Source organism: Myotis lucifugus, unplaced genomic scaffold (assembly GCF_000147115.1).
Source record: "Myotis lucifugus unplaced genomic scaffold, Myoluc2.0 scaffold_565, whole genome shotgun sequence".
NCBI classification, from domain to species: domain Eukaryota; kingdom Metazoa; phylum Chordata; class Mammalia; order Chiroptera; family Vespertilionidae; genus Myotis; species Myotis lucifugus.
In genome coordinates, this window is record NW_005871613.1 from 190,337 (window position 1) to 215,742 (window position 25,406).

The 25,406-nt window shown below is 54.8% G+C and overlaps 1 protein-coding gene across 1 annotated transcript in view; it reads right to left on the reverse strand.

Annotated features, from left to right (window-relative positions):
* Positions 1-2,658: 2,658 nt before the first annotated feature.
* The window catches only part of DDX31 (DEAD-box helicase 31), a 58,926-nt gene continuing 36,178 nt past the window's right edge, over positions 2,659-25,406 (reverse strand). The window contains exons 17-20 of the mRNA XM_006104399.3: positions 25,048-25,129; positions 18,960-19,071; positions 13,039-13,207; positions 2,659-3,293 (exon numbers count right to left, since the gene is read on the reverse strand). Coding sequence (XP_006104461.1) covers positions 3,113-3,293; positions 13,039-13,207; positions 18,960-19,071; positions 25,048-25,129 — 544 coding nt within the window. The 3' untranslated portion in view covers positions 2,659-3,112. The remainder of the gene's footprint in view (positions 3,294-13,038; positions 13,208-18,959; positions 19,072-25,047; positions 25,130-25,406) is intronic.

Here is a 25,406-nt window from a genome sequence, read left to right on the forward strand (position 1 = left end):
CCCCCCCCCCCCCCGCCCCACAAAAACACCCTCAAACCCGGGTTCCCTTTCGGGGGACGGAAAGGGTATTATTCTAATTTTGCAAAATGCACAGCAGCTAATTAAGTCAAGGAGCCCTGGCTTTGGGGTTCTTTTGCATGTGAATGGGGGTGGTAAATCCCCAGCCCGGCTGCGGCGGGGCGGGGACTGTGCCCGACTCAGGGTTAATGAAGTGGGAAAGGAGTCTCTCAGAGCCTCGTGCAAACAAAACCCCCCGCGCAACAAACCCGCCGAAGCCCTGCGCGGACGGACTTAAACCCAGGGGATAAGTGCTTCAAATTAATCTCATTGAATAAGAATGAGACCAAACAAAACTCTCTAAAATCATATTAAAAATCTATCAAAGGACAGCGCGCACTGGTGTGCTTCTCGTTTTGTGGAAGTGGGGGCGGCGGCCGGGGCAGCGCCCTCAGACTCCCGCCGGCCGCGCAGACACCGCCGCGCCATGTAATTGTCCTTGTACCTCGGAGGCGGCTCACGCCTCACACTAATGAAGAACAAGCCTTCCCGACAAGTTTCCAATTACACTGTTTTAAATTGTCCTGCGCTTCCCACCGGTAATAACTTCACGGCCTTCGCGGCGAGGCGGGCTCTGCTCCGGCTCCGTACAAGGTGGGACTGGGTTCTGTTCCCAACCCTGGGGCTGGGCGAACCCGCATTTAAAATAAAAGTGTGATCGTCCCACCTCCTCCCAGCAGGCAGGACAGTGAGAGGCACCCAGAAGCCTTTCCTCTGCCCCCCTCCCAGGCTCCTGACCGCCCCCCCAAACCCCCCATAAGCCTACCGGGAGGGGCAACAGGGTTGGAAAGCTGCGATTCCCCGGAGCCTTGGTGCAAGGCTCCGGGAAATAACTGAGGAGCTGATCTGAAGAGCGCTCCGCGGCCCCCACTCCGAGTGTCCTACGGTGGGACAGATGACAGGCAATGTCCATGCAACGACATGGCAAGATGAGTGACGCGCCCTTCCTCGCGGGGCGCCTTCTCCCGTGGAAAAGCCTCCGTTCTGTCTCGGGGAAGGGAGGCGGACTTCATGGCGCCCACAGCTTTCCCTTGAGGGGCTGAAGTGCTAAATAGCAAGGCCACCAGCAGCTTGGAATATGCGTGCCTTTAGGGGTTCTCGTGTACTCCCCTCTCCCCGAATCTCGCCTCCCTTCACTGTGGGGAGAAAGGAATCTCCCAACGCCCTTCGCGGGTTTGCTTGGCTCTAAGCCCCCAAGTGGAAGATGCTGCTCCGAATGCGTCACCCGGACTCCGGCCCTCTCGCCAGGGCTCTCGCCCTTCAGTGCCAGATCGGCCCCTCTGGTGTGACGCCTCACAGGGCCGCAGGGTCCAGGACCTGAGGGTGGCATTAAAACCACACTCCACGGGCCCACGGGGGAGGAAGGCTTTAGGCTGCAACACCAGGAAACACTAAAATCCCCCCTGGCCTGAAATATGAGGAGCAGGTAAGTTTGGGAAATTAGAGGGACGAAAAAGTACAATGGAGAAGGCTCACAGCATGCGAGTATGTGCAGTGGAATTATGCCAAAGCTTTGCCTAATTGATGCCTGAACTGTATAATCTGGCAGGAGCTGTAATAAGACAGAGATTTCATTTAAGGTTACTTACATTTAGGGAATAATAAGCCTCAATCTGCTAAATCCGTGTTTCTTTATTAACCGGGGGTAACAGACGGATTCACTCTGACAAGAAACCCTCACCTAAGTGTTAGCAAATGGAGTGTAAGTTTTGATCTCGGAATTTAGTCACTTACACACTTTGCACGTTTCTGGCACTTCCTCCCCCAGGAGTGCAGAATTCTCTGGATCCCCCCTTTCGTGGGAAAAGAGAGTCAGGTTTCTTTGATGGTCCCCATCACTGGCGCTAATCCTGTTTCTCACACAGCTGGGTTCTGTCTATAGTGTGATCCCTCCTTTTCTCATCCAAATCATGTGAACCTTCATGCATCAGAATAAAAGGGCAGCTCTGCCCACCGTCCTGGCGTGTGCTGTGGGCCTGAGGATTACCACGGGGTCAGCAGCTGGGGGGGGGGGGGCCTGCTCTCCCTCCTGTGGAACCGGTGCCTGCACAGGGGCAGAAGCCCGGCCCTCCGTGGTGCCCACCTTGCCACTCTCAGGAGCCCCCTGGCCATTCAGTCACGTGGGTCTGGAGGGCCTGCTGCAGTGGGGCCCCCGCAGCACCCCAGGAACTGGGGGGTGGGGGGTGGACAGTGGAAGGAGAGCGGACAGCAGGCCCGACAGAAGTGGTTGGCTTTACCCCTCCTCCTCCTCAGACCCCCTGGAGTCACCCGTGTCCAAATCTTACATTTATTGAGAAATCAATACACCGAGGGGTCCTCTTTCCAACCTCCCAGAAAACACACGGGGGAGGGCAGCTGAGGCTGGGCCACAACAGACCCCGACTTCTGCAGACAAGATGGAACTCAAAGGGGGAAAGCGCAGGACCTCGGCGCCTTCTGACTTCAAAGGCCAATCAGCCCCGAGAGTCTTGCGTGGACGTGAAGGGCGAGCACTGCGTGTGACTCGGACGCGGAGCCGGGCTGCCTGTGGACAGGAGCCTGGAGCCTGCTGACCCACCAAAACCCTCCTGGTCCCCACAAAGCCTTTGGACATCGACAAAGTGGTTGGATAAATACTTTTTATTCTTTTACAAAGTTAAATCCAGATCTTAAAACGTTTTACAAAATGCATGCAATACGGGGTAAACGTGGACTTCTTCAGATCAGCGGAGGCAGGTCACAGCCTGCCGGCTGACGCAGCACCGGGTCTCAAATGGGGGGGGGCCCACTGGCTCTGCGTGGGCAGCGATAGGGTAAGCAGAGCAGGTCTAGGGATAGATACAGGCTAACTGGCTAAGCTACACTGTGCCGCCTGGGCCCCACACCCGGGGGAGGGCTGTGGGCTGTCGGGAAGGCGCACTGGGAGATCGGTAGGACAGGACGTGGGCCGGGCCGTGGCAGCAGAGTTTGAAAACACTTTCTGGGAGTCCTGTCCCTCAGTGAGCCTTTCTGGGCTTCTTTCTGTTTCATGGGGGCACTTCTTTTTTTTTCCCACGGCCCGGGCTGGGCGAGGGCCTCAGACGTCGCTGGAGCTGCTGGAGCTGCTGGCGCTGCTCGGCTCGCCCAGCTCGTCGCCCGGTTCGGCCTGTCTGCTTTGCTTTCTGGCCTTGGCACCTCCCGCCTCCAGCCCACTTGCGTATTCCGAGCGCAAGGCCTCGGCAAGGTGCTGCTGCTGGGCCCTCCTGCGAAGGTCAGGCCTGGAGAACAGTAACAGCAGGGGGAAGAGAAGCGTGGTTATTGCCCGCTCCCGCTGCAGAGGCTGAGAGCAGCTGGTTCCAAGCGGAGCCGCCATGCTGCCTGAGCAGTCAGTCCCTCCCTGCTTGTTTTGATATTCTGTGCACCACAAGATTAGACACGGCAATGACAGATTCTCATGAAGGTGGCAAAGTAGCACGGCATCTTTAAAAGTGAGCCTTTGTTCTGTGTTGTTTTCCGGGAGAAAAAGAACGCTACACACTCACACTCTGATGGCAAACAAGGCGTCCGATTCAGCAGCTCGCCAGAGGACGGAGAAAGCCACCGGAAACTCCCCCACCTCCAGGGACTCGGCCCACCCAGACGGACTGCAGCTGCCCGGGCCCACCCTGACCCACCTGGGAAAGGCCAAAGGCTGAGCATCAATTTCAGACGCTGTCTTAGCACAGGCAGACCAGACCTTGGGGGTGTTTACGGCTCAGCCCTCGGCCACTGCGATGAAGCGGGTGGTAATCTTTGCCGATGGAGGGTCCTGCCTCAGTGTGCAGAACACCCATCTGTGATGCCCCATAAAGCAAGCCCCAATAAGCAGAGCGTGCCAGGACTGCTTTCAAAGGTCTCCCCCTCAGACCAGAGGGGAAATTCGTAGAAGTTCAATGGTACACAGGAAAAATAATTATGCAAATTAAGGAGTAAAATAATGTTTCCTAATCTGGGACTTAAACCAAAACAGCAGCAGCACCGTTACCACTGAACCCACACCACCAAAGTGGCAGTGTCTTTGGGGAACACCATTTCTTGGGGTGCTTACAAGAGGCAGACGTTGCCTTCGACTACTTATATTTGCAATGTTTTTTTCGCTGTAATAATTGGAGGATAGGTCAGACTAAACTCATCAAAATAAATTTAACAGAACTCCTTTAAAACCCCCAAATTAAAACCAGGACTGATTAGACGGAAGCAGCTCTGGTAGCCAAACACCAGGTTAACCAGGCACACCCAGTCACAGCACTCGATGTAGGGTTCCGGCCGGGGCCTGCGACAGCCAGACAATGGCGTCCACTCGGGAGACAAGCAAAGGCAACCTGCGCTGGGAGGAGCGAGGGACTGAGGAAGGGGATGCATGGGCCCCATGCTGCAGGGCTGGGGCAAGAGGCAGCCAGGGAAGCGCTCTCTGGGCTCTGTGTTGTCTCATACAATCTGCTCGACGAGGCAGGGAAGGCGATCCACCTATTTCACAAAGAAACTCAGACCCGAGGAGGGTGAGTAACTTGCCAAGACCATCTCGCTGTAAGTGCAGAAGCCACGATGCGAACGGCCCGGTGGTCCAGGAGGGCCCAGCTCTATCACAGTGACAAAGGACCATGATGTGATGGGGGAGGGGGGGGTGAGGGGTGTCTTTTGTGGTCGCACAGAAACGTCTCAGTGGATGATGGGGCAGATGAAGGAGCAGGGGTGGGGTGGGGGGGAGGGTGAAGGAGACACGGGGATGGGGCCTGGCTCAGTAGCTCAATGACACGGAACACGTGCCCAGGCTTTGGGTGCCCCCGCAGGAAAAGGGGGATGATGCTCACAATACAGCTCCGAGGGTTTTGCAAGGACCAAGTAGAACAAGACACAGAGGTGTTGGCTGGTGGCTGGCACGTGGGCTGCGGTCAGTCCAGTTAAAATGCGGAAGCCGAGGTTCAGAGATGCTAAGTGACTCCCCAAGGCCACACAGGAGCCAGACTGACCCCTGTGCCCTGCGGGGACTGACCATCCCGGGTGGACGCCCCACCCCCGGGGGCTGGTGTGGGTTTGGCAGCGCAGGAGACAGGCCGCCGCCAGCTGAGCACTGAGCTCCCCGAACTGAAGGCTGCCATTCCGGCGCGCAGGGTATTTTTAGTTGGGTGACATGACAGACAGAGTGAAGGGTGTGACAGGAAGGCGTGCTTGTTCTTCCCCCTTGTTTGAACCAGGCACTCACAATGTGTATAATTTTAAGTGTAACAACCAGAGTTTCAAAATATGCAAAATTTCAGTCAAAATAGACTCCCCAGCATAAGCTCCTCCACTCACCTCAGCGACGGCTCCTGTCACAGCTGAAGCAAAGGGAAGAACCAGAATCTATCCAGTGGTTGATACACTAATGCGGACGGAGTGGGCTCAGGCTGCGGCTGGGCTGGTGCCCAGCGGACAGTGCTAAGGCCACACCTGTGTGCATGACACGGGGGCAGGGCCACAGTCACACACACACCCACACTCCACTGGGTGGGGAGTGAGGGGGGACAGCCAGGGCACAGGGACAGCCACCAGGGACCTTCAGGCCCACACTGCGAAGTGATGTGAGGAGCAGGTTGGAGATGGCCCTGCTGGCCGAGGTCATGACCTCAGAATTCCCTGGCCATTTATGACTTCCTCCCAGTCACTGTACAGCCGACCTTGAAAAGCGTGGGGTTGGGCGCCGACCCCTGCGCATGCGCCGGTTCCCAGCCGTGGGTGGGAAACACAGTTCTGCCTTGGACACCACGGTGTGACTTACACAGGGAGCCACATCGACGCGGCCCGCAGTTCAGACCCGACTTGTTCAAGGTCAACAGTACGTGGAAGGTGGGACCCAAACCCAATCTCCGAGGCTCTGGGTCTCGCATTGCCCAGACCCAGTCTCGGAGGAGGGAGCCTCGGGTCCCACCTGCAGGACCACCCCGGTGGGACCCACCCTCCCACCCTCCCTCAGCGGCTGTCTCTCCCTTGTTCTGAGGCCGAGTGCTGGGAAGGCCAAGTGCAGATGGAAGATGAAACGTCCTAAGCCCACGCACAGGGAGGGCGCACGCGGGCACCCTTCTCCTGGCAAGCTGTCCTTCTCCCAGGAACCTGCCAGCTTCCTTGCCCTCCTCGCCCCCCAAATACCCAAACCCTCCAATGGGCTTCCTGAGCATCCACCCGCCCGCCCGGCGTTACCAGGCAACTGATCAGCTTATCTGACCACAGGAAAGCCTGGCAGTGGAGGCTGAGCGACCCCCTCGCTACCCGAGCCCCTCACTCCCCTCTGGCTGGCTGGCCCAGCAGGGCAGGCAGATGCCCCTCCCAGCGAGCGAGGAAGTCAGTGCGCCTGCAGATGGGGGGGGGGGGGTGGCGGGGGGCGGGGGGGGCTCGGCAAAAGAGCCGCTTGCTGCAGGCGTTGGTAACGGCGCTGTGTGGCAGGGCGGGATTTTTAATTTTATTCCTGCATTTCCAGGCCTATCTATGTCTCCTTTATGCTTTAGGGTTATATGCAGAAGTGCCTCTGTAGCCTCGTGTTTAGAAAGAGTCACAGAGCCGGGCCGGCGGGGCCCAGTGGTTCAGCATCAACCCACGAACCAGGAGGCCACAGTTTGATTCCTGGTCAGGGCACAGGTCCGGGTGTGGGCTTGGTCACCACCACATGGACAGCCTCTGGCATCACTCCATGAGCTCAGAAAGGAGCCAGGCGTGTGGGGCAGATGAGAGGAGACAGAGCAGCGGCTCCGAGGCGGAGGGTCAGGACTAGAGCGGAACTGCAGCGAGGGGACAGCGGACCGTCACGCTCGCTGCTGATTTCTGAAGCGGCACCAACTGGAGGGTCCAGGCAAGGACCAGCTAACGGAGCGCTGGGCGCTGCCCTGATGCACACATTGGTCCGCCGGGTCGGCCCCACCTCCAGACCCGGTGCTCCGAGGGCTCCAACAGCGAGCACCGTCCCAGTGTCCACCCAGGAGGGGCAGCTGGCTCCAGCTCTGTCGTCAGCCCCGACTGCTTGACTGAGCACAGCCTGGGCTCCCGCTGTCCGCAGGTGACCCAGGTGTGCAGGAGGCGCAGGGTCACCCTGAGAGCCCGCTAATCGCCTCATTAGCCGGCGGGGACGCGGGGTGCTTGTTCCAGGAGGCAGAGAGCTGGCAATTGCACGGTGTCAGAGAGAAAGGTGGTGGGAACAAAAGGCCACACGTAACAGCTGCGCGTGCACAGCTGTAACTACACCAGAGCCTGTCAGCGGGGCCTCCGAGTAAGGACCTGGCGCAGAGGGAGTGAAAGCTCGGTGCCGAGGGGAAAGGAGCGAGGCCCCACTGCGGCCTGCGCCCGCACAGCCACCTGCGTGGACCCGCCTGTGAAGGCAGCCATCAACAAGGACGCAGCCCTGAGACCATCTGTGCCGGGCGTTCCCACCAGGGGACCCAGCCACCTCCCACAACACTCTTCCTGGCCCTGTCCTGTCTGGACACTGCTCCTGAGCACAAATGCCCCAAAGACACGATCCAGCGTGGACTCCTGGTCCCTCGTGCTGCCCCCTCGCAGAGGCCAGGACATGCTCCTGTCTACAGCCTGAGCGGCTCACCAGGCTGTTCCCATGTTAGCGATCCATCCCAACTCCCTTTAAACCAGAGGCCCTCCGCCAGCACCTCCCTGCCTCCTGTGTGGAGGCCCCCGCCCCCACATCTGCTCTGAGGACCACATGCTTTTAAGTTCCTGGGGTGGGACCTGGGTCATGATTGGGGGACTTGGTAGTCAAGTTCATGATCATGTCTGTCTCACACTTGGTGATTTCCGACTTGACTGAACCAAGGCCTCCTGGTTGGGGCCTGGGCAGGTGTTTCTGTACAGCTCCCAGCAGCTCTGGGAGAAGATTCTGTCCCCTGCTCACAGGACACGCGCATCTGTCCTGAGAGCTACTCCCGGCCCCAGCTGTGTGCTCTGCTCTTCAGGCAGAGGCTGGGTGACCTGTCCCGACCGCTCATCTCCACGTCCTGTGGGCTGGTCCCCAGGCCTCCTCCGCCTGCTAAGTTGAGGGTCATCAGAGCATAGCAGGAAGGAGAGGTGGGAGGGAGGGTGGTTTGCCTGTGGACAGTGGCTGCAAAGCCCAGCGCAGCTGCTTGCTCTAGAAGTCCAGGTGACCCTGAGGGGCCGAGCGCTACCAGCCATGAAGATGGGTTGGGAAGCTACGGAAAGAGACTGATTCAAGGAGGCCCAAGGTTCCGGTGGAGAACTCGGCTCTGGAACCGCGTAGCGGGTCTACACGAACGAACCCCTGGGTCCCCAGGTGGCTTCGCCCAGGCCTGATCTCGTTCACAGGATAACTGGCTCCACAGAATCAAGGAAGCTGTCCCTGGGCCAGGTCCCAGCTCTGCCTTCAGCTGAGGCAGTGACATTGGGAGGCTGTAAATGCCCCTAAAGCTGGCAGGCCAGCTGCTCCCAGGCCGGAGAGCGTCATCGCGGGAGGTGCCGCGCAGCTTCCCGGCGCTGGGCTCGGCGGACGGTCTGTGTGCAAGGCTGTTCGGGAAGAAAAGTTCCCGTGCAGAGACTGACAGCTACCTGACTCTTCTATTCCAGGGACAGGTGGGTGCGAGGAAGGCTTGGGGGGAAAGAACGCTGTGTCGTCATACAAATACGTGCTCCGTGCGTCCCCGGCCCAGACACCTGCTGATGCTCTACACTCACCCTCTGCTCTGAGCTCCAGGACAACACCGCGAGGCTCCGGCACCCCATGTGAGAGCTGAGGGGATGGGGCCCACAGAGGCTCAGTCTCTCATCCAAGGGCACGCACATGGTCAGTATCCAACCTAGACCCCCACGTCGGTGTTTAGAAACAAGGGGAGGAGCAAGGGCACAGATGTCTCAAGCCCCGAGGTGTGTGCAATACAGTAACTCCTACTAGTTACTTAACAGTTACCAACGAGCGCGGGCGAGAAGCAGAGAGTAACACAGCCGGGGTTCCAGAGACCAGAGGCTCCAAAACGGAGCTTTGTGACAAGCACTTGTGGCCCTTCAGAACGTCTGGGGAGTAAGGTTTGGAGGCCGGTCACGTGTGTTAGAGACCACCCTGCAAGGACAGCCCCGGAGGTAACAGGTAGGAGGTGCCTGGCGGGGCTCGGGCTGTGGCTGTGCTGTGACCAGGCTGAGGGCGGCCCCGGGCCTCTGCTGGTGACCACAGGCTGCGGAGCACTGACCACGCACGCCTGGGCCTGGGAAGCACTGAGGGGTAAGAGACCCTCATTTTAAACTGCCTGCCTGTTTGACAAATCAGCAACTACCAGGTAACACTTTAGCGAGGCTGGTTTGAGAAAAGTTATACCAATAAATAAAACTGTATTTCTTTTAAGTGTCGTTGACAATTCAGATTTTTGTTCTGCTACTAATTTTAAGAGGAGGGAGCTGAGAATAGGGGAGCGAAATGCTTGAGTAACCGATGAAGATGATGGCGGTCTCTAGGCACCAAGGCCAGAAGACGAGGGCATCAGGGGGAGGGGGGGTAAGGCCACTTAGTGGCTACAAACTAAAGCACCCGTGAGAATGGTGCTTTTTGTATTTTATAATTATCGCACCAACTTGCTCGCAATGGGGGCAGACAGCAGATGCCTGGCAGATTGTCACCACAACACCCAGGCCTCAGGGCCCACCCGTTTCTGTCTCTCTTCCTGAACCGTTTTCCAGAGCGTTGGACAGATGAGGGACCTGGGCTGGCCCACGGGGCCTGAACACATTCTGCTCATGTGTGACCGTCAGACGCCCTGAGAAACAGCCCAACTCCGCTCCCTCATGGAGACGGTGCTGGCTCTCAGCGTCTCCGGGGCAGACACAAGCTCTGGAAGGAATGTTAGCTTCGCTTCTCAGGATCTGCTGACCCACACGCTTCAAACCCAGAACTGCCTTTCCCGGGAGGATGCTGCCAGGGCCAGTATTTCAGCACAGCGCCAGCCCCCCGTGCACGTGCATAGGTGTGCGGGGCGGGGCTGTTTTGACAGGGTGTGTAGGTGTCAGAAAAGGTTTTGTGTCCTTCAGGACTGAGGACTGGGAAGCAGACAGACACCTGGTGATTAAGATCGCATATGGGGATATTAACCATTGGTTTTCTCTTCCTGAGAAGTGGTCAAGGAAAGGCAGAGACGAGATAAAACTCCCCTCTGTCACTGCATGGAAATGCCCGATAATCCCCAGCTAACCCCCCTGCCTTTCTGCACAGAAACCTGGGCTGGTAACAGGGGAGGAGGATCCGCCAACAGCTGCAGGTCCGGCTCGCAGACATCAGAGGTCTGCGAGAACACATGTCGTTCTGGGCAGGCGACACCACAGAGGGGACTGCGGACAGCGTGGAGAACGGGGTGCTGTTATTTCATCGCCCACACAGAACAGAAGGACCCCTCTCTATTGGGACAGATGGGTTTCATGGGAGACGCCGCAGCTCAGAACAGTCACTGGTCACAGCCAAGTCCCTGCACTTTGTAGGTTTAGCGGACTTTCTGTCCAGTCCTCAGAAAGCAGCAACTGGCACTTGCCTGAGCCCTGACGGAGGTGCGGACAATCTGTCAGGTTTCTGCCGCCGCTCACTCCGACCGCAATTATACGGTCCATGTGCAGATCAGCTGCAAAGTCATTCTTCCACCGGGAGTGACAAGGTTCCCCCAATAAAGAAGGTACCGACTGTATCCGAGTGCCGTCTGCATTGGCAGGCAGGGCAGGGGTGGGAGGATGTAAGGAGAACGGAGAGAAATGCCCTCAAGAGAAGGGCACAACCACGGGAAAGCGCCGTAACCGAGTAGTGACATGGCAAGAACAGAGAGCCGCATTGTCACGGCGCCGTAATCCCGTGACACACTGCTGTCACTCACCGCCGCTCCCCGCCTCGCCAGCCAGACATCAAAGGCTGCCCCATACCATCTTACACGCTCTTTACCGGCTAATCAGCCCATTCTTCCCTGAAGAAAGCCTGTGAAATCCCCACGCAGGGGCACCGCCGTCCGGGTGCCCATCTGCCAGGAGGGTCGGCAGAGCAGGCAGTGCGCTCCCTCCCCAGCGGCTTCTCAAGGTAAGGACAATGCTGGCTCCAAGCCCCTCCCAGGGCCTCCGGCCTCCGCCCTGCCCTCCAGGATCTGGGTGGGAGCTGAGGACATGCCAGTCTGGAAAGCGCTGCCTGGATAACACTTGCTAATGACACTGCAGTCACAGGGGAGTCACCTGTGACAACGGAATGCTGGGCTCCACTGAGGTGCAGGGAGAGCAACTCACAAAACGTGCTTCTGACCAGTCGCACCTGGCAGGTCTCCTCCCACCTTCTGAGGGTGCCAACGTCCAGAGGTGGTGTCAGGGTGGCCAGGTCACTCTCGCAGTGCAGGCCTCGTGGCTTTGTCACATGCTTACAACCGGAGTTAATAAGCGCAGACACCAGCTACCCCAACCCAAAGACAGGGGCAGCCTCTGGTGCACCGAGCCCGGCCCGCACAGCCGGCACCCGGGCGCCCCGCCTGCGGAGACAGGGCTGTTTCTCGGTCTCTCCGGGCAGCGCAGCGCTGCAGCGTGTGGAGAAGCGCCCGCCTCAGACACTGTCCTGCACGAGTGGGAGCTGGTGACGAAGGAAGCAACAGCTTCGTAAAAACTCCAACGCTGGACCCGGAATCAGGCAGAATCTTACCCGTTATGCAGAGCCTGGGGATGCCCAGCCCCTGCTCAGATCAAGCCGGAGGTTCCAGAGTCTTAACCCTCCGGTTTCCAGCTCTGGGTCCTACGGGGCCTCGTGTATGGCCTTTTATGGTCCAAAAGGAAATTCACACGTAATTTCTCATTCTGGTTCTCAAGACAATCTTGTCAAGTAGCTAAAAATAGAGACTTCCTTTTCTCCTTTGTCACCGAGGAAATGGAGGCAAAACAGGGCTCAGAGCTCACAAGTGCACACCAGACAGGGCTGGACCTGTGGCCCATGTCCCGTGACTCCAAGACCAACGGCCACGCCCCACGCCGGTGGCCCTTCTCCCGCCATTTCACACCAGAGAAACTGGGCCCTGACAAGGCTCATGATGCCACCGGCCCTCGCGGTGACGCCGCCCTGGAGCGTGCTGGAGAGGGTGCTGCCTGCAGGCTCGCCACTAGACAGAGAGCTCGTGGATTGGGGCATTTGCAATTAATGTGCAAAAATAAGGCGACACAATGCCAACTACCTGTCCAGAGCCCTCAAGGGTCCTTGGTGCCCACACATCTGTGCAATGTGTCCTCCACTAACAGGCCGCAGGGCAATAATGCCAACCACCCAAACTCCCTGCGGATTCGCCTCCACTCATGGGATCTCCAACACTGGTTCCGGCCAGGGCTGGGCCAGCCGCTAGAGGAACACTGGCTGAGAAAAGAAGTTACACTGTCCTTGCGGAGGGACCTCCTGACGTGTGAAGATGGGCTCAGAGCCCAGCGCCCCTACAGGCCTCTCCCAGCTTCCGAGGGAGGGAGTCACTGTGCTCACCTCAGGAGCGCTCAGCACTGGAGCGGCACTTCAGCACCGAGGACAGCGGCAGGGGCCGGAGCCTGCCTGGGGGAGGGCCGCCTGCCTAGCTCACCCCTCACTGCTCAGCTCACCAGGACAGGTGCGCCACCAGGTCCAACTTCAGGGAACCCACCAGGAGTCTTGGAACAAGCCCAGGCTTTCCAGGGAGGAGCTCCGACAGTGGTAAGTGCCCAGTTACTCCACACGAGCAGTGAAGTCAGCAACAGGTTTGTCTTGCTGTTCCCGCCCATCGGAACCCGACTGAAGACGCCACTAAATTTCTGCCAGTGCCTTAAAAATGTTACAGTTAGGTATTTTATCCTCTCGCTCCAAGCACTTATTATATTGAGAGGACAGATACTGGTGATAACTTACCATGAAAACCAGAGTGCAGGTTACACAGAATGCCAGCAGCGACCGGCCCAGCTCACCGCTGCGAACTGGATGCAGCTCTCCATACCCATCAGACTTTGGGCCACTCGTCACAGGATGAATTCTGCGCATCTTACCTTTTCACGTTCACTTTCCTCTTCTTCACAGTCGAGCCACCAAGGTTTTGGGGGGCGTCTCTCAGCCCGAAGCTCTTAGCCACATGGCCCAGGTGGAGCAATCGGATGTGGAAGATGTGCTTCAGCGACCGGGGGTAGGTCGTGTAGGCGCGGATGAAGGACTGCAGGGCTGCCAGAAAAATGAAGGGGAGGGAGGCAGTCAGGGCGGGTCCCGAGGGCTGCACGCACCCCAGCCAAAGGCTGTCCTGGGCAAGGCATCTTGCCAGGCCACAGCCAGCAGTACAACATACATCGCAACGTCCATCTACACTTGCATGATTTTTAATTCCTCAGAAACAAACAAAAACCCCCCAACAACTCTATAGGCTCCAATCGTCACCTGAATAAACCCAATCTAACTTCGGACTTGACTGTGTGGCACCTCGTAACTCCGGAGGGCAGGGCCCGTTTCCTCATGAGCCCTGGGGCCCAGCACAGTACCTGGCACACACAGCGGGTGTAGACGTTGCTGCAAGTGCTGCCTCCACCACAAGCCCCGCCTCCAGCTCCCCAATCCAGAGTCACTGGCACCACTTCATCCAGGACTCATGGGATTTTAAAACCAAATTCATTCTCAAGTATCCAGGACTGACACCGCGCATTCAAAGAATGTGCAAAGGAAATGAAACAGAATTTTTTATTGGTTTTCTTTCCCCCCCCCTTTTTTTAGAAAGAGGAAGGGGGAGACAAACACTGATGTGAGAAAGAAACATCGATTGGCCACCTTCTGCACGCACCCCGACTGAGGATCGAACCCACAACCTGGACATGTGCCCTGACTGGGAATCGAACTGCCACCTTTTGCTGTACAGATGGCGCTCCAACCAACTGAGCCACCTGGCCAGGGTGTGAAGCATAAATTTTAAAGGAGAAAGAAAAGGATTAAATTTCTAAAATAGTCCACAAAACAGCTCACCCCTTGAGGACTGCTAATGGCTTAGAGATGATCATCAGACATCCTATCGTGAAAGTTTCCGTCCTACTCTAAAGTGTAGGAAGTGGTCCCGTCCTAGACCCGGATTGGGTGACTCAGTCCCAGGAGGGTGGAGCTCTGGCCACCTCCACTCACACCCCCTTGAGGAAAGATCTAACAATGAAAATGGAGTGTCTGCCCTTTCCCACGGGCAGGGCAGGGCAGGGCAGGGCAGGGCAGGCGGGGTTGCTCTCAAAGCGTCCCCGGCCATCGCTGCTCACTGTACCTCCCAGCCAGTCTCCTGCCACCAGAGCCCAGCGGGCATGCCTGGGGGAGGCGGGCACTGAACAGCAGCCTCCCTTGCCGGCTTGCCGAGCTACTGGACTGGCAAGTTTGCCCGCAGCTTAACCGTAATATCCCAGCAGCACCCGGAGACTGGCGTTTATGAACAGTAATAAAAAGTGTCATTTTAGCAGATCAGCTCCGGGAAGGTCCTGGGAATCCGTCAAAGCTCTATTTACTGAGCAAAGTGAACTCCTTTTCCCAATCGATGAGAAATAATAACCAAGGCAACTCCTCTGCACCCCTCTAAGTCTGTGCTTACTCCCCTTTTTCATATCTGGGGACTGGCTTCTTTTTCAAAGAAAACCTCTAACGCTTCCAATGGCTCCTGCTGCCTGGAGGGTTCTGACAGCCGGCTCGACACAGAGCCACAGATCCCGTCCTCAGAGAGCACAGCACACACCTGCCCGGCCGGGAACCCAGCCTCTTCTCCCCCCTTTCCCCAGCCCCCAACATGGACTCGTCTGAGAAACCAGACTGAAGCCCAGCCAATGAATGAACTGCGCTTTCCAAGCCTATACCCAAACGCTGGCTCAGGCCTACTCCTTCAGCCCTGTCCTCCGCTGAGCAGACCAACCCCCACTTCCGCCTGCTCCCCATTCCTCCTCACCCCACACCAACCCCAAGAGCCTCTGCCCAGGAGACGTAGGGACCGCAGCTTTACATGGATGCGGAGTTTGCCCAGAAGTGGCGGGAGGTGCTGTCTCCTGGGACCACTGGCCAGGCACTATTTTGCACATTTTTTCTGAACCTCCCTGTCGTCAAGGCCCCCGTGTCACTGGGGACGGGGACAGCTGGTCGTCCTCATACCCTAGCGTGGGTGCCCACGTGTGGGTGATTCAGAGAAGCAGGCAGTTCGGGGGCATGGCAGCCTCGTGAGGACCTTCCGAGGGGCCATGTCAAGACCGTAGAGTGAACGGGCTGTGGGGCCAGGACAAGCGGAGAGCAGAGAGGGAAGGAAAGCGGACATTTACTTGGGACGAGGGAGGAAGCTGTGGCCAGAGTGGGAGCACTCCACAGTCCCCGAGTCCCGGCTCAGAGCCAGATGGCTGATGAATTAGGGGAAATCTATGTTAGAGCACCCTGCATGGACATTTTGCCCTTTTTCATAGAATGACATTTATTCCTGCATCTGATCAGGAAAGATGGGGTCTTAAGGACGCTTAGGATCAAGGAGGCAGCAGGGAGCCAAGTCCAGCCTGGCCCCAGAGGAGCACCTGTCTGTCCAGAGTACAGGCACACACACCTCCCGCCTTGACATCACTTCGACCACCACCCAGAGGAAGGGGCCGGGGCGGGGGCGAGGGGGGGGGGGGCTTGGTACCCTCCTCTGAGCGACAAAGGCCTGGCCTGGCCTGCCTCTGACCCACTGCGGGGAGTGGCTGACCTGCCCCGACCCCGGGGGCGTCCCAACTCGGAAAGATTTCTTTCAAGGCCGAACATAAACTCCTGCACACAGCAGCCCCTGCTTTTCGGGGAGGCCCGGGGGGGGGGGGGGGGGGGCGGGGGGCGGGGGCGCAAACCGCAGGAGAAGTGGGAATTTGCAGGGAAAGGATTCCACTTACGAGTCTGGAGCTCAAACTTTCGTTACCACTATATTTGCCATTTGAATCTCTAGTTAAAAAGATGCAAGAAATGAAGGAAAAAGGGGTTAGTGCTTCTGGAAACTGACAACAATTACTGCTGGTTATGAACAGTGACTGGGTCAGAAAATTCGAAAGGAAAACAAATGCGTACTTGGCCCAGTTTCCAACTAGTTTTCTGCCACAAAGGCAAAACCCAGCTGCTTTGTTAATTATTCATGAGGTGGGTTCTGAAAAGGCATAAAGGGAGGCAAGTCAGGAGTGGGGTTTTGCATATGCAAAAGACTGAAATGCAAAAGATAGCATCACTTCTGGGGTGTGGTAGCTGGCCCCATGTTGTAAATTCAACATGTTTGCAGTGCAATTACGTGTATATCCCCCAACCCTCCGAACCCAGTCCTCAGTGACAGAAGAGATAGGAAGAGCAAAGAGCTGGATGCCTGAAGGGGTGATTGAGACTCGCCACATGCAGTCTGTCCCAGGCCACATGAAACTGGTGTGGAAATCAATTAGCCGATAAGAACAAAGATACCTTTATTTCCTTCCTGGGATGAAATGGATGGGGAGTGGCCCCACTCCAATCGCCTTTTAAAGGAAGACAAGTACCTCTGTTTGCTTCTTGGTGTTAACAAGGTCAATGGTAATGATGAGAAGACACAAAACCACATTCCCTAAGGATGAGTTACTGTAACAGTCACTCCTATGACCCAGACACTTCAAGTAGTTCTAGTCTCGCCAGAAAACTGCAAACACCTGTGGCCTGGCTTATTGCTTCCATTGCAGTGTGCTTTACACCTGCCATTCTGCGGCAGCGCCTCGCACGTACAGCGCAGCAAGCTGAGTCTGCCTAACTGACTGCAGATATCCGAACTCTGCAAAGCCGCTAAGCTAGGTTCTTTGGAAACCCCTTAGGAACTGTTGGACTCACTTCAGGGAAATGCCAAGACTGTCTTTAGGCTAGTACCAGACCCCAGGCTGGGAGGATGCATGCTGATCCGGTACAGCGGGGATGGGCGAATACTGGGACTTCACCTTCACCTGTGCAGGTGGCCTGCTCTCTGAGTGCGAAGGCCCATGACAGGCACTCGGTGATACTGGCTGACTGACCACATTTACCAGCTACTTCCTGATGGCCATGGTCGCCCTGTGGCCCGTCCCCCAGCTTTCACCCTTGCCCCCAAATCCATTCTTTTGAAGCCCCTGTGAGGCCACACACAGCGCTGCCCCAAGCCCTCTGACAGCTCCCATCTGATGCAGGGTGACCCAGGCCCTCGCTGTGATCTGCGTCTGCCCCCAGCCCACACGCTGGCTGCCTTCCTGAGCCCCACTGCCGGGAACCCCGCCAGGGGGCCTGGCCTCTGAGTTTTTGCCGTGACCTTCACAACAGCGCTCACTCTGATGCGTTTACAACGCAACCTGCCTGCCACCCCTTCGCAGCCCGTCTTTTGCTCCATGTCTTACATAGTTCGGATCACCTTCTCACAGACTAATTTGTGTGTAATTTACTTGTTATGTTCATTGTACTCACTGTCACCCTCCCGCTGGAATGGCAGAAAGGTAAGGATTTTTGTCTGGTTTGATCCGACGTATCCCAAGCACCCAGAACTGTGCCCAACTCAACAGATATTTGTTAAATGATTTTAAAAAGAAATTTCAATTCATAAAAAGAAAGGAAAGGATGTCATGGTGTTCGTACACAGTAAGTCCTCATTTAACGTCGTGGATAGGTTCTGCGATTTTAAGCAAAACGACATATAACAAAAATGGCTTTGTCACAGCCTTACTGATATAAACAAGAGTTGAGTTCTTGCAGCATCTCATCAACATTTTAACAAAACAATGTTGGACAAAACGATGTTATCTGAGGACCTGCTTTATTGGTAAGCCAGCCAGGCATTTTTCCTCAAAACAGTTGCTCAGTGGTTAGTGTTGGCCCCAGCACCAAAGGGTCTCAGGTTCGATTCCTGATCAAGGGCACGTATCTGGGTTACAGGTTTGATCCTTGGTCCCCAGTTGGGGTGCATTCAAGAGGCAACCAAGCCCTAAACGGTTTGGCTCAGTGGATGGAGCGTCGGCCTGCGGACTGAAGGGTCCCAGGTTCAATTCTGGCCAAGGGCATGTACCTTGGTTGCAGACACATACCCAGTGGGGAGTGTGCAGGAGGCAGCTCTCTGTCCCTCTCCCTTCCTCTCTGTGGAAGAATCAATAAAATATATTTTAAAAAAAAAGAGGCAACCAATAGATGTCTCTCTCTCACATCGATGTCTCTCTCCCTCTCTCTCTCTCCCCCTCCTGCCCCCTCCCACTCTCTAAAATATCCTCGTGTAAAGATTAACAAAACAGAAAACCAGCAGGGAACTATCCAGAACTGTGGCCTCCCAACACGGAGGAAGCCGCATAGCCCAGGTCACACGAGGCTCCACCACAGAAGCCGCCAGCCCTCCCCTCCCCTCCGCTCCGCACTCAAGTGAACTGTTGAGCCCACACCTTATGCTTGGTGATCCCAGGAGACAACTTATCCCATAAAGGGTCTGAATATTCGATTAATGCCCAACTCTTCTGTAAACGCCCTAGGAATTGGGTTCATGGTCTATAGCCCTTCCTCAGCACTGTTCTTTCTCATCTTTCTTTGTACTTTTAAACAGGCAATGCTTAGGTCGAATACCGCCAGCCCGTACTTCACCTCTAATTTCCATCTCTACAGGTATTTCTACTGACAGGTCATATCTCTCCTATCCAGTTTTCAAAGGAGAAAAATGGATCGCTAAGCCCCACGCTGCTGGGTCAAAGCTCTAGTCGTGATGTAAGCCGAGATAAAGCCTCATTTGTGCAAACCACACGGAAGAATGAAATTAACATTTAATATCACTGTAAAGCCTTCCGTGCCTGCCTCCCAACCCCGCAGCATTAGGGAGATTGAAGGCTTTTGCTGGTGAGCAGAGACGCCTGTTTGGCCTCTCGACCTGTCTGTCGGGTGTGCGGGCAGAGGGGAGCGCACGCTCTCTGCCGGGCGGGCCACCCACAGCACCTGGAGACGGACTGACCTCTCTTTGCCCAGGCGACCGTCCCCTCGCAGGAGTGCACGTAATCCTCAAACACCGTCTGCAAGACTGTGGCTCGCTCTTGGGTTTCCTGGGGGCCAACAGCCTGGGGTTGCTGGGAGGGTGATGGGAGGATTAAAGGAGAGACAGTCAGAGGCAGGAATAATGAAGCAGTTTATAATAGATTTAATAACAGTAAAATCACACAGTAACCACCTCGGGGCCAACAGGGTAATCCTTTCAATATTACCAGGGAAAAGGGGGCTATGAAGATGTTAAAGTCGGGCAAAGACGAGGATGGCTTTGTGACGGAGCAGACCCGGTCTGTTTGCTTATTTACTTACTTACTAACTTTTCTTCCTGGCCTCTTATCACTCACGTTCAAATTGAAAGTCCACTGGAGACACTGGAATTTTCTGGGTCCAATTCGGGCATTTAAAACACCAATGAAGCGAAGTTGTTCTCAAATGACTCTTGTACCTCCTACAGAGGCCCCAGGTCTTCCCCTCCCTCCTCTGGGCGAGCTCCCAGTGAGCTGCCTGAACTTCGCCCCCCCGCCCCATTCCAGAGAGCACGTCCTCACCCCCAGGCCCCCAGGCCGGTCAGATCATTCTTTCAGCCCACCCTGCCGAGCTCCCAGGAACCTGTTAAGGCATGGGCTGTCCCAGCAAACTGTTCCCTATAAGAAACCGCATCTGTACGCATTGAAAGACCCTACAAAGGGGATGTGTTAATAAATACTTTCATCCTTTAACCATCGCAAAGATTTCCATTCCTTATCGCCTCCCCGCCCCCGCCCAAATGAGTGTTTTGTTTCTTACACATCTTAAAACACACACGCAGGCGTGAAGGAGAAACCGAGATGCAAAAGAACACGGTGTGCAGCCCCATGTGGCTAACACGCCGACTCTTTGAATGGGGCGATCAGCCTCTGCTGCACACTCCCCGCGAGTCACGGGGGAGACGAGGCGGCCCAGCTCATGGTCCCTCTGACCCCGCAGAGGACCGGAGCGCCTGGCCGGCTGCCGGCCTGCCCCAGACGCGGAGCCTCTCGCTCCGAGAGCGGCCAGGGAGGAACAAAGGGAGAGAAGAAAAGCCCCCTTCTTTAGGATCGACATTCACCTCTGTATTAAGAGAGACTGAACACCCTGAAAATGTTTTTAGTTTAATCAGATCATCCCTGCTACCTGTTTGGCTGATGACAGTCTAGCTGATTTCACAGTACAGGGCCCCCTGAGGGCACCCTCCGCTCAAATGTCAGGAGAAAAGTCACTCCGGAGCCGTGTTACGAAAGTGGACATTTGCTGTTGTCATTAACAAGGATTTTTTCAGCCGCTTAACTGATGTGAAATGCAAACTTTCTGTGCTGCCCTCCTTTCGTTAAGCCACCTCCGCAGCGCGACTGTCACCTGCCTCGCCTTTTCTTAAAGAGACGAATGTGAAATTAGCGAGGATGCCCTTTCCCCTGGCGGACAGAATCCTGTTATTAAAAAGTAAAGCACTTTAATAATGAAAACTTTTCCCTCTTTTTCCTGTGTTTTAACTGTTTAAAATTAATGAGAAGGGCAGAATGGCTGTCAAAGCGATATTGAAAGCCGGGCAGCCAGGACCGAATAAGCACAAAAATCCCTCCAGAGTGTTAAATAAACAGACTCAGCCTCCGAATCCCTCTGTTGGTTATTGTATACATTCTGTAACAGCTCTCAGAATAGATCTGAGAGCCAGGGAGGCAGAGAGGGTTCAGAATTCCAATAAAGGCCTCAAATTAAAGACAGCCTGGTGCGAATTCCAGGAGAAAATTAAAGAGACCTCAAGCTTAAGTGACAGGTGACTTGCTTCTGTGACACAACTGTCAGGGGATTTAGTGATAATATGGCAATATATTACAAAGGGCTTTTCTTATTCCCCCCTTTAGGTTTCAAAATGAGGCATCTTTTTTTCCCAACCCAAAAAAAAAAAAAAAATTACATATACACACACATATAAAAATGTGAGTGTGTATACAAGTGGAATATGTAGAAAGAGGCATTAAAACTGGGTTCACACGTCTGAAATGATGAGGTCAGTTTTAGTAAAAATGAGGAGTTAGTGGCAGAAAATATAATATACTTCGGAAAAAGCATGCCTTACTACCCCCACCCGTTCCCAGAAATACTCTATTTTAAAATTGCCCCTCCTGAGAGTGAGTGAGGCACTTCTCAGTTGTCTTTTGGGGAGGACAGTCTAAATTTAAACTGAAGACAGGGGGGCAGAGTGACGCAGTGCGGCTCAGCCCAGACAGGTAAGCTGCTCCCCTAATGAGGGTGGGTCAGGCCCCGAGGGCACGTGAGCCCCACAGGATGCTCTGGCACCTCGAAGGCACAGATTCTGTGCTGGCTAATGAAGCCAGCCGGCAACCAGTGGACCCAGGCCGTTTGGAAAGACACATTTCCAACAGCTGCACGCACTCAGGCCCTCTGTCTGGGAGACCCTACTGATCTGGAGAGAACAGACGATCAAAGGGCACGAAGCAAGGGCTGGTGATCTTATTTTAATTTCAATGTCTTGCGAGGCCAGTGACAGGTTTTGTTAGAATAAGTTTACAGGCCTATTTCACAGGACAAAAAATCTCACAGGAACGAGCCCGCTTTGAAGACTGAAGACAACAATCCCACGCTTATCAAGAAACAACAGATGAGTTGAAGATAACTGCACCCAATTGCTGTTGTAAAAGTGTTAAGTGGGAGCAGTAGTGGGGAGAGTGGCTTTTCGGAGGGAAGCATGTGTCTTGATACTGCTAACTTCTAAAGCATTTTAAAACTAAATGGAAGGATTTGTTTTAATCACTTTATTGCCAAGCTGAGTTTTATTCCCTAGAAACTTCTGAGTGCTTCCCAGAAAAGTTGAAAGATCAAATGTATTCTCTTTGTAGGTGGGTGAACTCACACACCCGGGCGCGGCTATATATATTTTATATGCCTAAATATGAAATATACATTTTACAGATGCTTCCCTGGTTTGCTTTCTGTTCACAGGAGCCCAGAAACGTACGTGCCAAAGGGACATTTACAACGGACTTCAACCAGGCGAGTGGGGAGGGCGGTGTAGTGAGCCACCCGGCTACGTGTGGGCAAGGTCTGTCCCCTGGGCCCACTCCTACCTGCCAGCACTGGCCGTGCTGCCCCAGCCGAGAACAGCCAACAAGACGCACTGCACTTATGGCAGCTAGAACTAAAAGCCGGACTCAGCCTCCACTCTATTCCTCCTGCTGTTCACAACACTCAGGCTGTGTATCCATGTGATCACGAGTAATATTATCAATTTAGTTTATTTGTTCTTTGGCCTCTGAATTTAAGATAAAATGGGTCAAACAAGTCAGGTTTTCATCAACAGGACACCTAGAACCCAGCATGAGCAGTTTCGTTTTCTAAGTTAACTGGGTGTTTTGGTGTCAATGAATGCCCACCCTTGCCTAGCACTTTTCTTTCTAAAAACAAAGACCATCAAACCTTAAAAATATCAAAACACTCCATCAGGGCAGGAGCCTGGGGTGTAGAGTGTGTGCAGGGCGCTCTATGCCTTGACTCATTTAACCCCCCCGACCACCCTACGAGATGGGCACTCTGGTTCTCCCCATTTTACAGATGGAAAAACCAAGGCTGGGAGAGGCTAACCGGCCCCCAGTGCAGAACCACTAGCTGTGAAGCAAGGACTCACACCCAAGTGTGCACCCCTGGGCCTAGCCCCTCTGGGCCCAGCAGGCTTCAGGGCTGGCCTCGAGCCAAGGCACAGGCTGGAGGAAAACCTGCCTGCAAGGCCACAGCAGGTGGGTGCTAGGAAAGGGCCCATGTCCTGAGGAGCAGAGGGGACCGCAGCTGCGCTGCTCCTCCTCTGGGGAACATCCTGCAGGAGGCCCCACAATGCACCCCACGACCCGGGTCCACACCTCCACCAGGGCCGGGCGCAGAGCGTCTCCGTGAAGAGGGGCTGAGTGGACCTTCCTGTCTCAGCTGCGGCCTCACCGCTTTGCTCTCATTTCCGAGGAGCAGGCAGATGCTAACCTGCCGCTCCTGGTGCCATGGCAGAAGGCTTGGTGTCACTGCGCGAGCTCTGATGCCATATCTGCTATGAACTGATGTGACAATATGACAGTGATGAGTAAGAACCACAGCAATAACAACCAAATGCCCTTTGGTAGCGGTGCTGGGGTTTGGGCTATTTCTTACTCCATCCTCCATCGTCCTCATGAGAAGAAACCACCATCATCTTTACTTCGAAGAAACTAAGGACTAGAAGGGCCAGCAGTGCCGTCACACCGCTGAGAAGGGGGACCAGGAGTGACCTGAGGCCACGCTCCGAACCACTCTGCCCCATGGCCCCCTCAAACAGCTCCCCCGGGGCCCTGCGCATCCCGCAGAGCTCTCCGGGGCCACCAGGAAAGCTGTGGGGGCAATAAAAACCCTAACTAGAACCTGCAACCGCTCCAGAAGAGCAGAGGCGTCAAGACCAGGCATGCCCTTGGTCACTGGTCAACTGTCTTGATCGTCACTCTTAGGAAGGGTGGTCCCAAGTCCACTGTGGCTGGGAGTTTTTCCATAAACATCGCCTAAAACAACTTGTTGATGAGCTGAGTCTTTAATCACTTTTCTTACTCACAGGGAGCTTTGTTGTGTACCATTTATTGACCAATTTTCACTTCTATAAGAATGGTTTCCATGACCTATATAAAAAGGAATGTAGTTCCATTTTCCTGGTTTGGTTACTACAAGGGAGGATATTGGTGTATAAGGATGTGTGCTTTGAAATCAGACCGCTTGCTCTCGCATCCCAGGAGGACGAACGCCTAGTGTGCCCTGGCCAATGTCCCTTCACCTCTGCAGCCTCGGCTTCCTCATCTACAGAGTGGGAGGTTAAATGGGACCCAGCCTGTGAACAGCCTCGTGTAGTCCGAGTCCAGAACCCACAGAGGTGACAGACGCTGGGATATTCCTCTCCTTTCCCTACGTATTCTCCGACCAAGAGAACTTAAGTCAGGGCCAGTCAAATCCAGTCCCCGACTCGGGGAGAATATCGATCGAAATTAATACACACACTAGCAGATAAAAAACCTCTTAAGCTTGGTCTATTTGGCTCTGATTTTCCAGTCTATCCTCAGGCATCAGAAAACAAATGTGAAATATCCTAATAATTAGTATATCACAGACAAAGTTACTGACAGCAACACCACACACTCACTCTCACTCACACACTCACTCTCACATTCACTCTCACACTCAGTCTCACACTGACACACTCTCACACACTCACTCACACGCTCACTCTCACACTCACACATGTGTGACGCTCTGAGTGAGTGCAGGACTGGTGGGGGATGCCTGCCTGGCAGGAAGACAGCCTCAGGAAGAAGCGGCCGCTGCTCAGGATCCCCTTACAGAACTGCATGGGCAATAAACATTTTTCCTCTTAATGACCTCAACTTTCCTCTTCCTCTGTGTACTGCACACAGTAAGCAAATGGATGAACTAAGTGTGTCTGAAAAGAAACATGCTGTCTTGGGTGGACGGCCTAGTCCAGGGGTCCTCAAACTTTTTAAACAGGGGGCCAGTTCAGTCCCTCAGACCGTTGGAGGGCCGGACTATAGTTTTAAAAAAAAACTATGAACAAATTCCTGTGCACACTGCACATATCTTATTTTGAAGTAAAAAAACAAAACGGGAACAAACACAATATTTGTATTTGCATGTGGCCCGCGGGCCATAGTTTGAGGACCCCTGTCCTAGTCAGTTGTCCTTGGTGACAATTGGAGAGGGCCCGCTGGGCTGGGCGGGAAACGCCTGTGGACGCGGTAAGGCCGAGGAGTGGCCTGGGCCGGGAAGCCTGCCTGCCGGGACTTCCAGGACGGACACTGGCCCATTCACTGGGTGAGACCAGCAAACACCCAGAAGCAACGGAGAGAAAAGACACAATCAGATTTGGCCTCATCTGATGTTGCTGGCCCTCAAATAGGCACTTTACTTGATAGGAAACAATCATCCGCAGCAAAATCTCTGCTACCCCAAGTGGAGAAGTGAGTCACATCTGTTAGCAGCAAACAATAAATAATAAAGCTCACCTGGCCACCACCTCGTCTAGCTTGGAAAGAATCATCCCTTGTCAGAACAGACAGAATATCATCCATCTTCATCTCAGAAGTGCTGTAAGAGAAAGAGCACAATAAACACTCCTCTCCCAACCACCCAGATCCGACGCCCAGGACCGGCCCTTCTCATGGCAGATGTCACGCAGAAGGAGCACACAGGGAGGGCCTGGCCTCACCCCCAGGAACCTGGGAGGAAGGAACGGGGGGACTAGTCCCAATATGTCCCTTCCTCCCGGGTGAGTTTTAAGTGGGCTGCATTTAGAATTTTCTTTATAGGGGTCACCTCTCTTTCTTTCTTAATACTGATTTTAGAGATGGAGAAAGAGAGATAG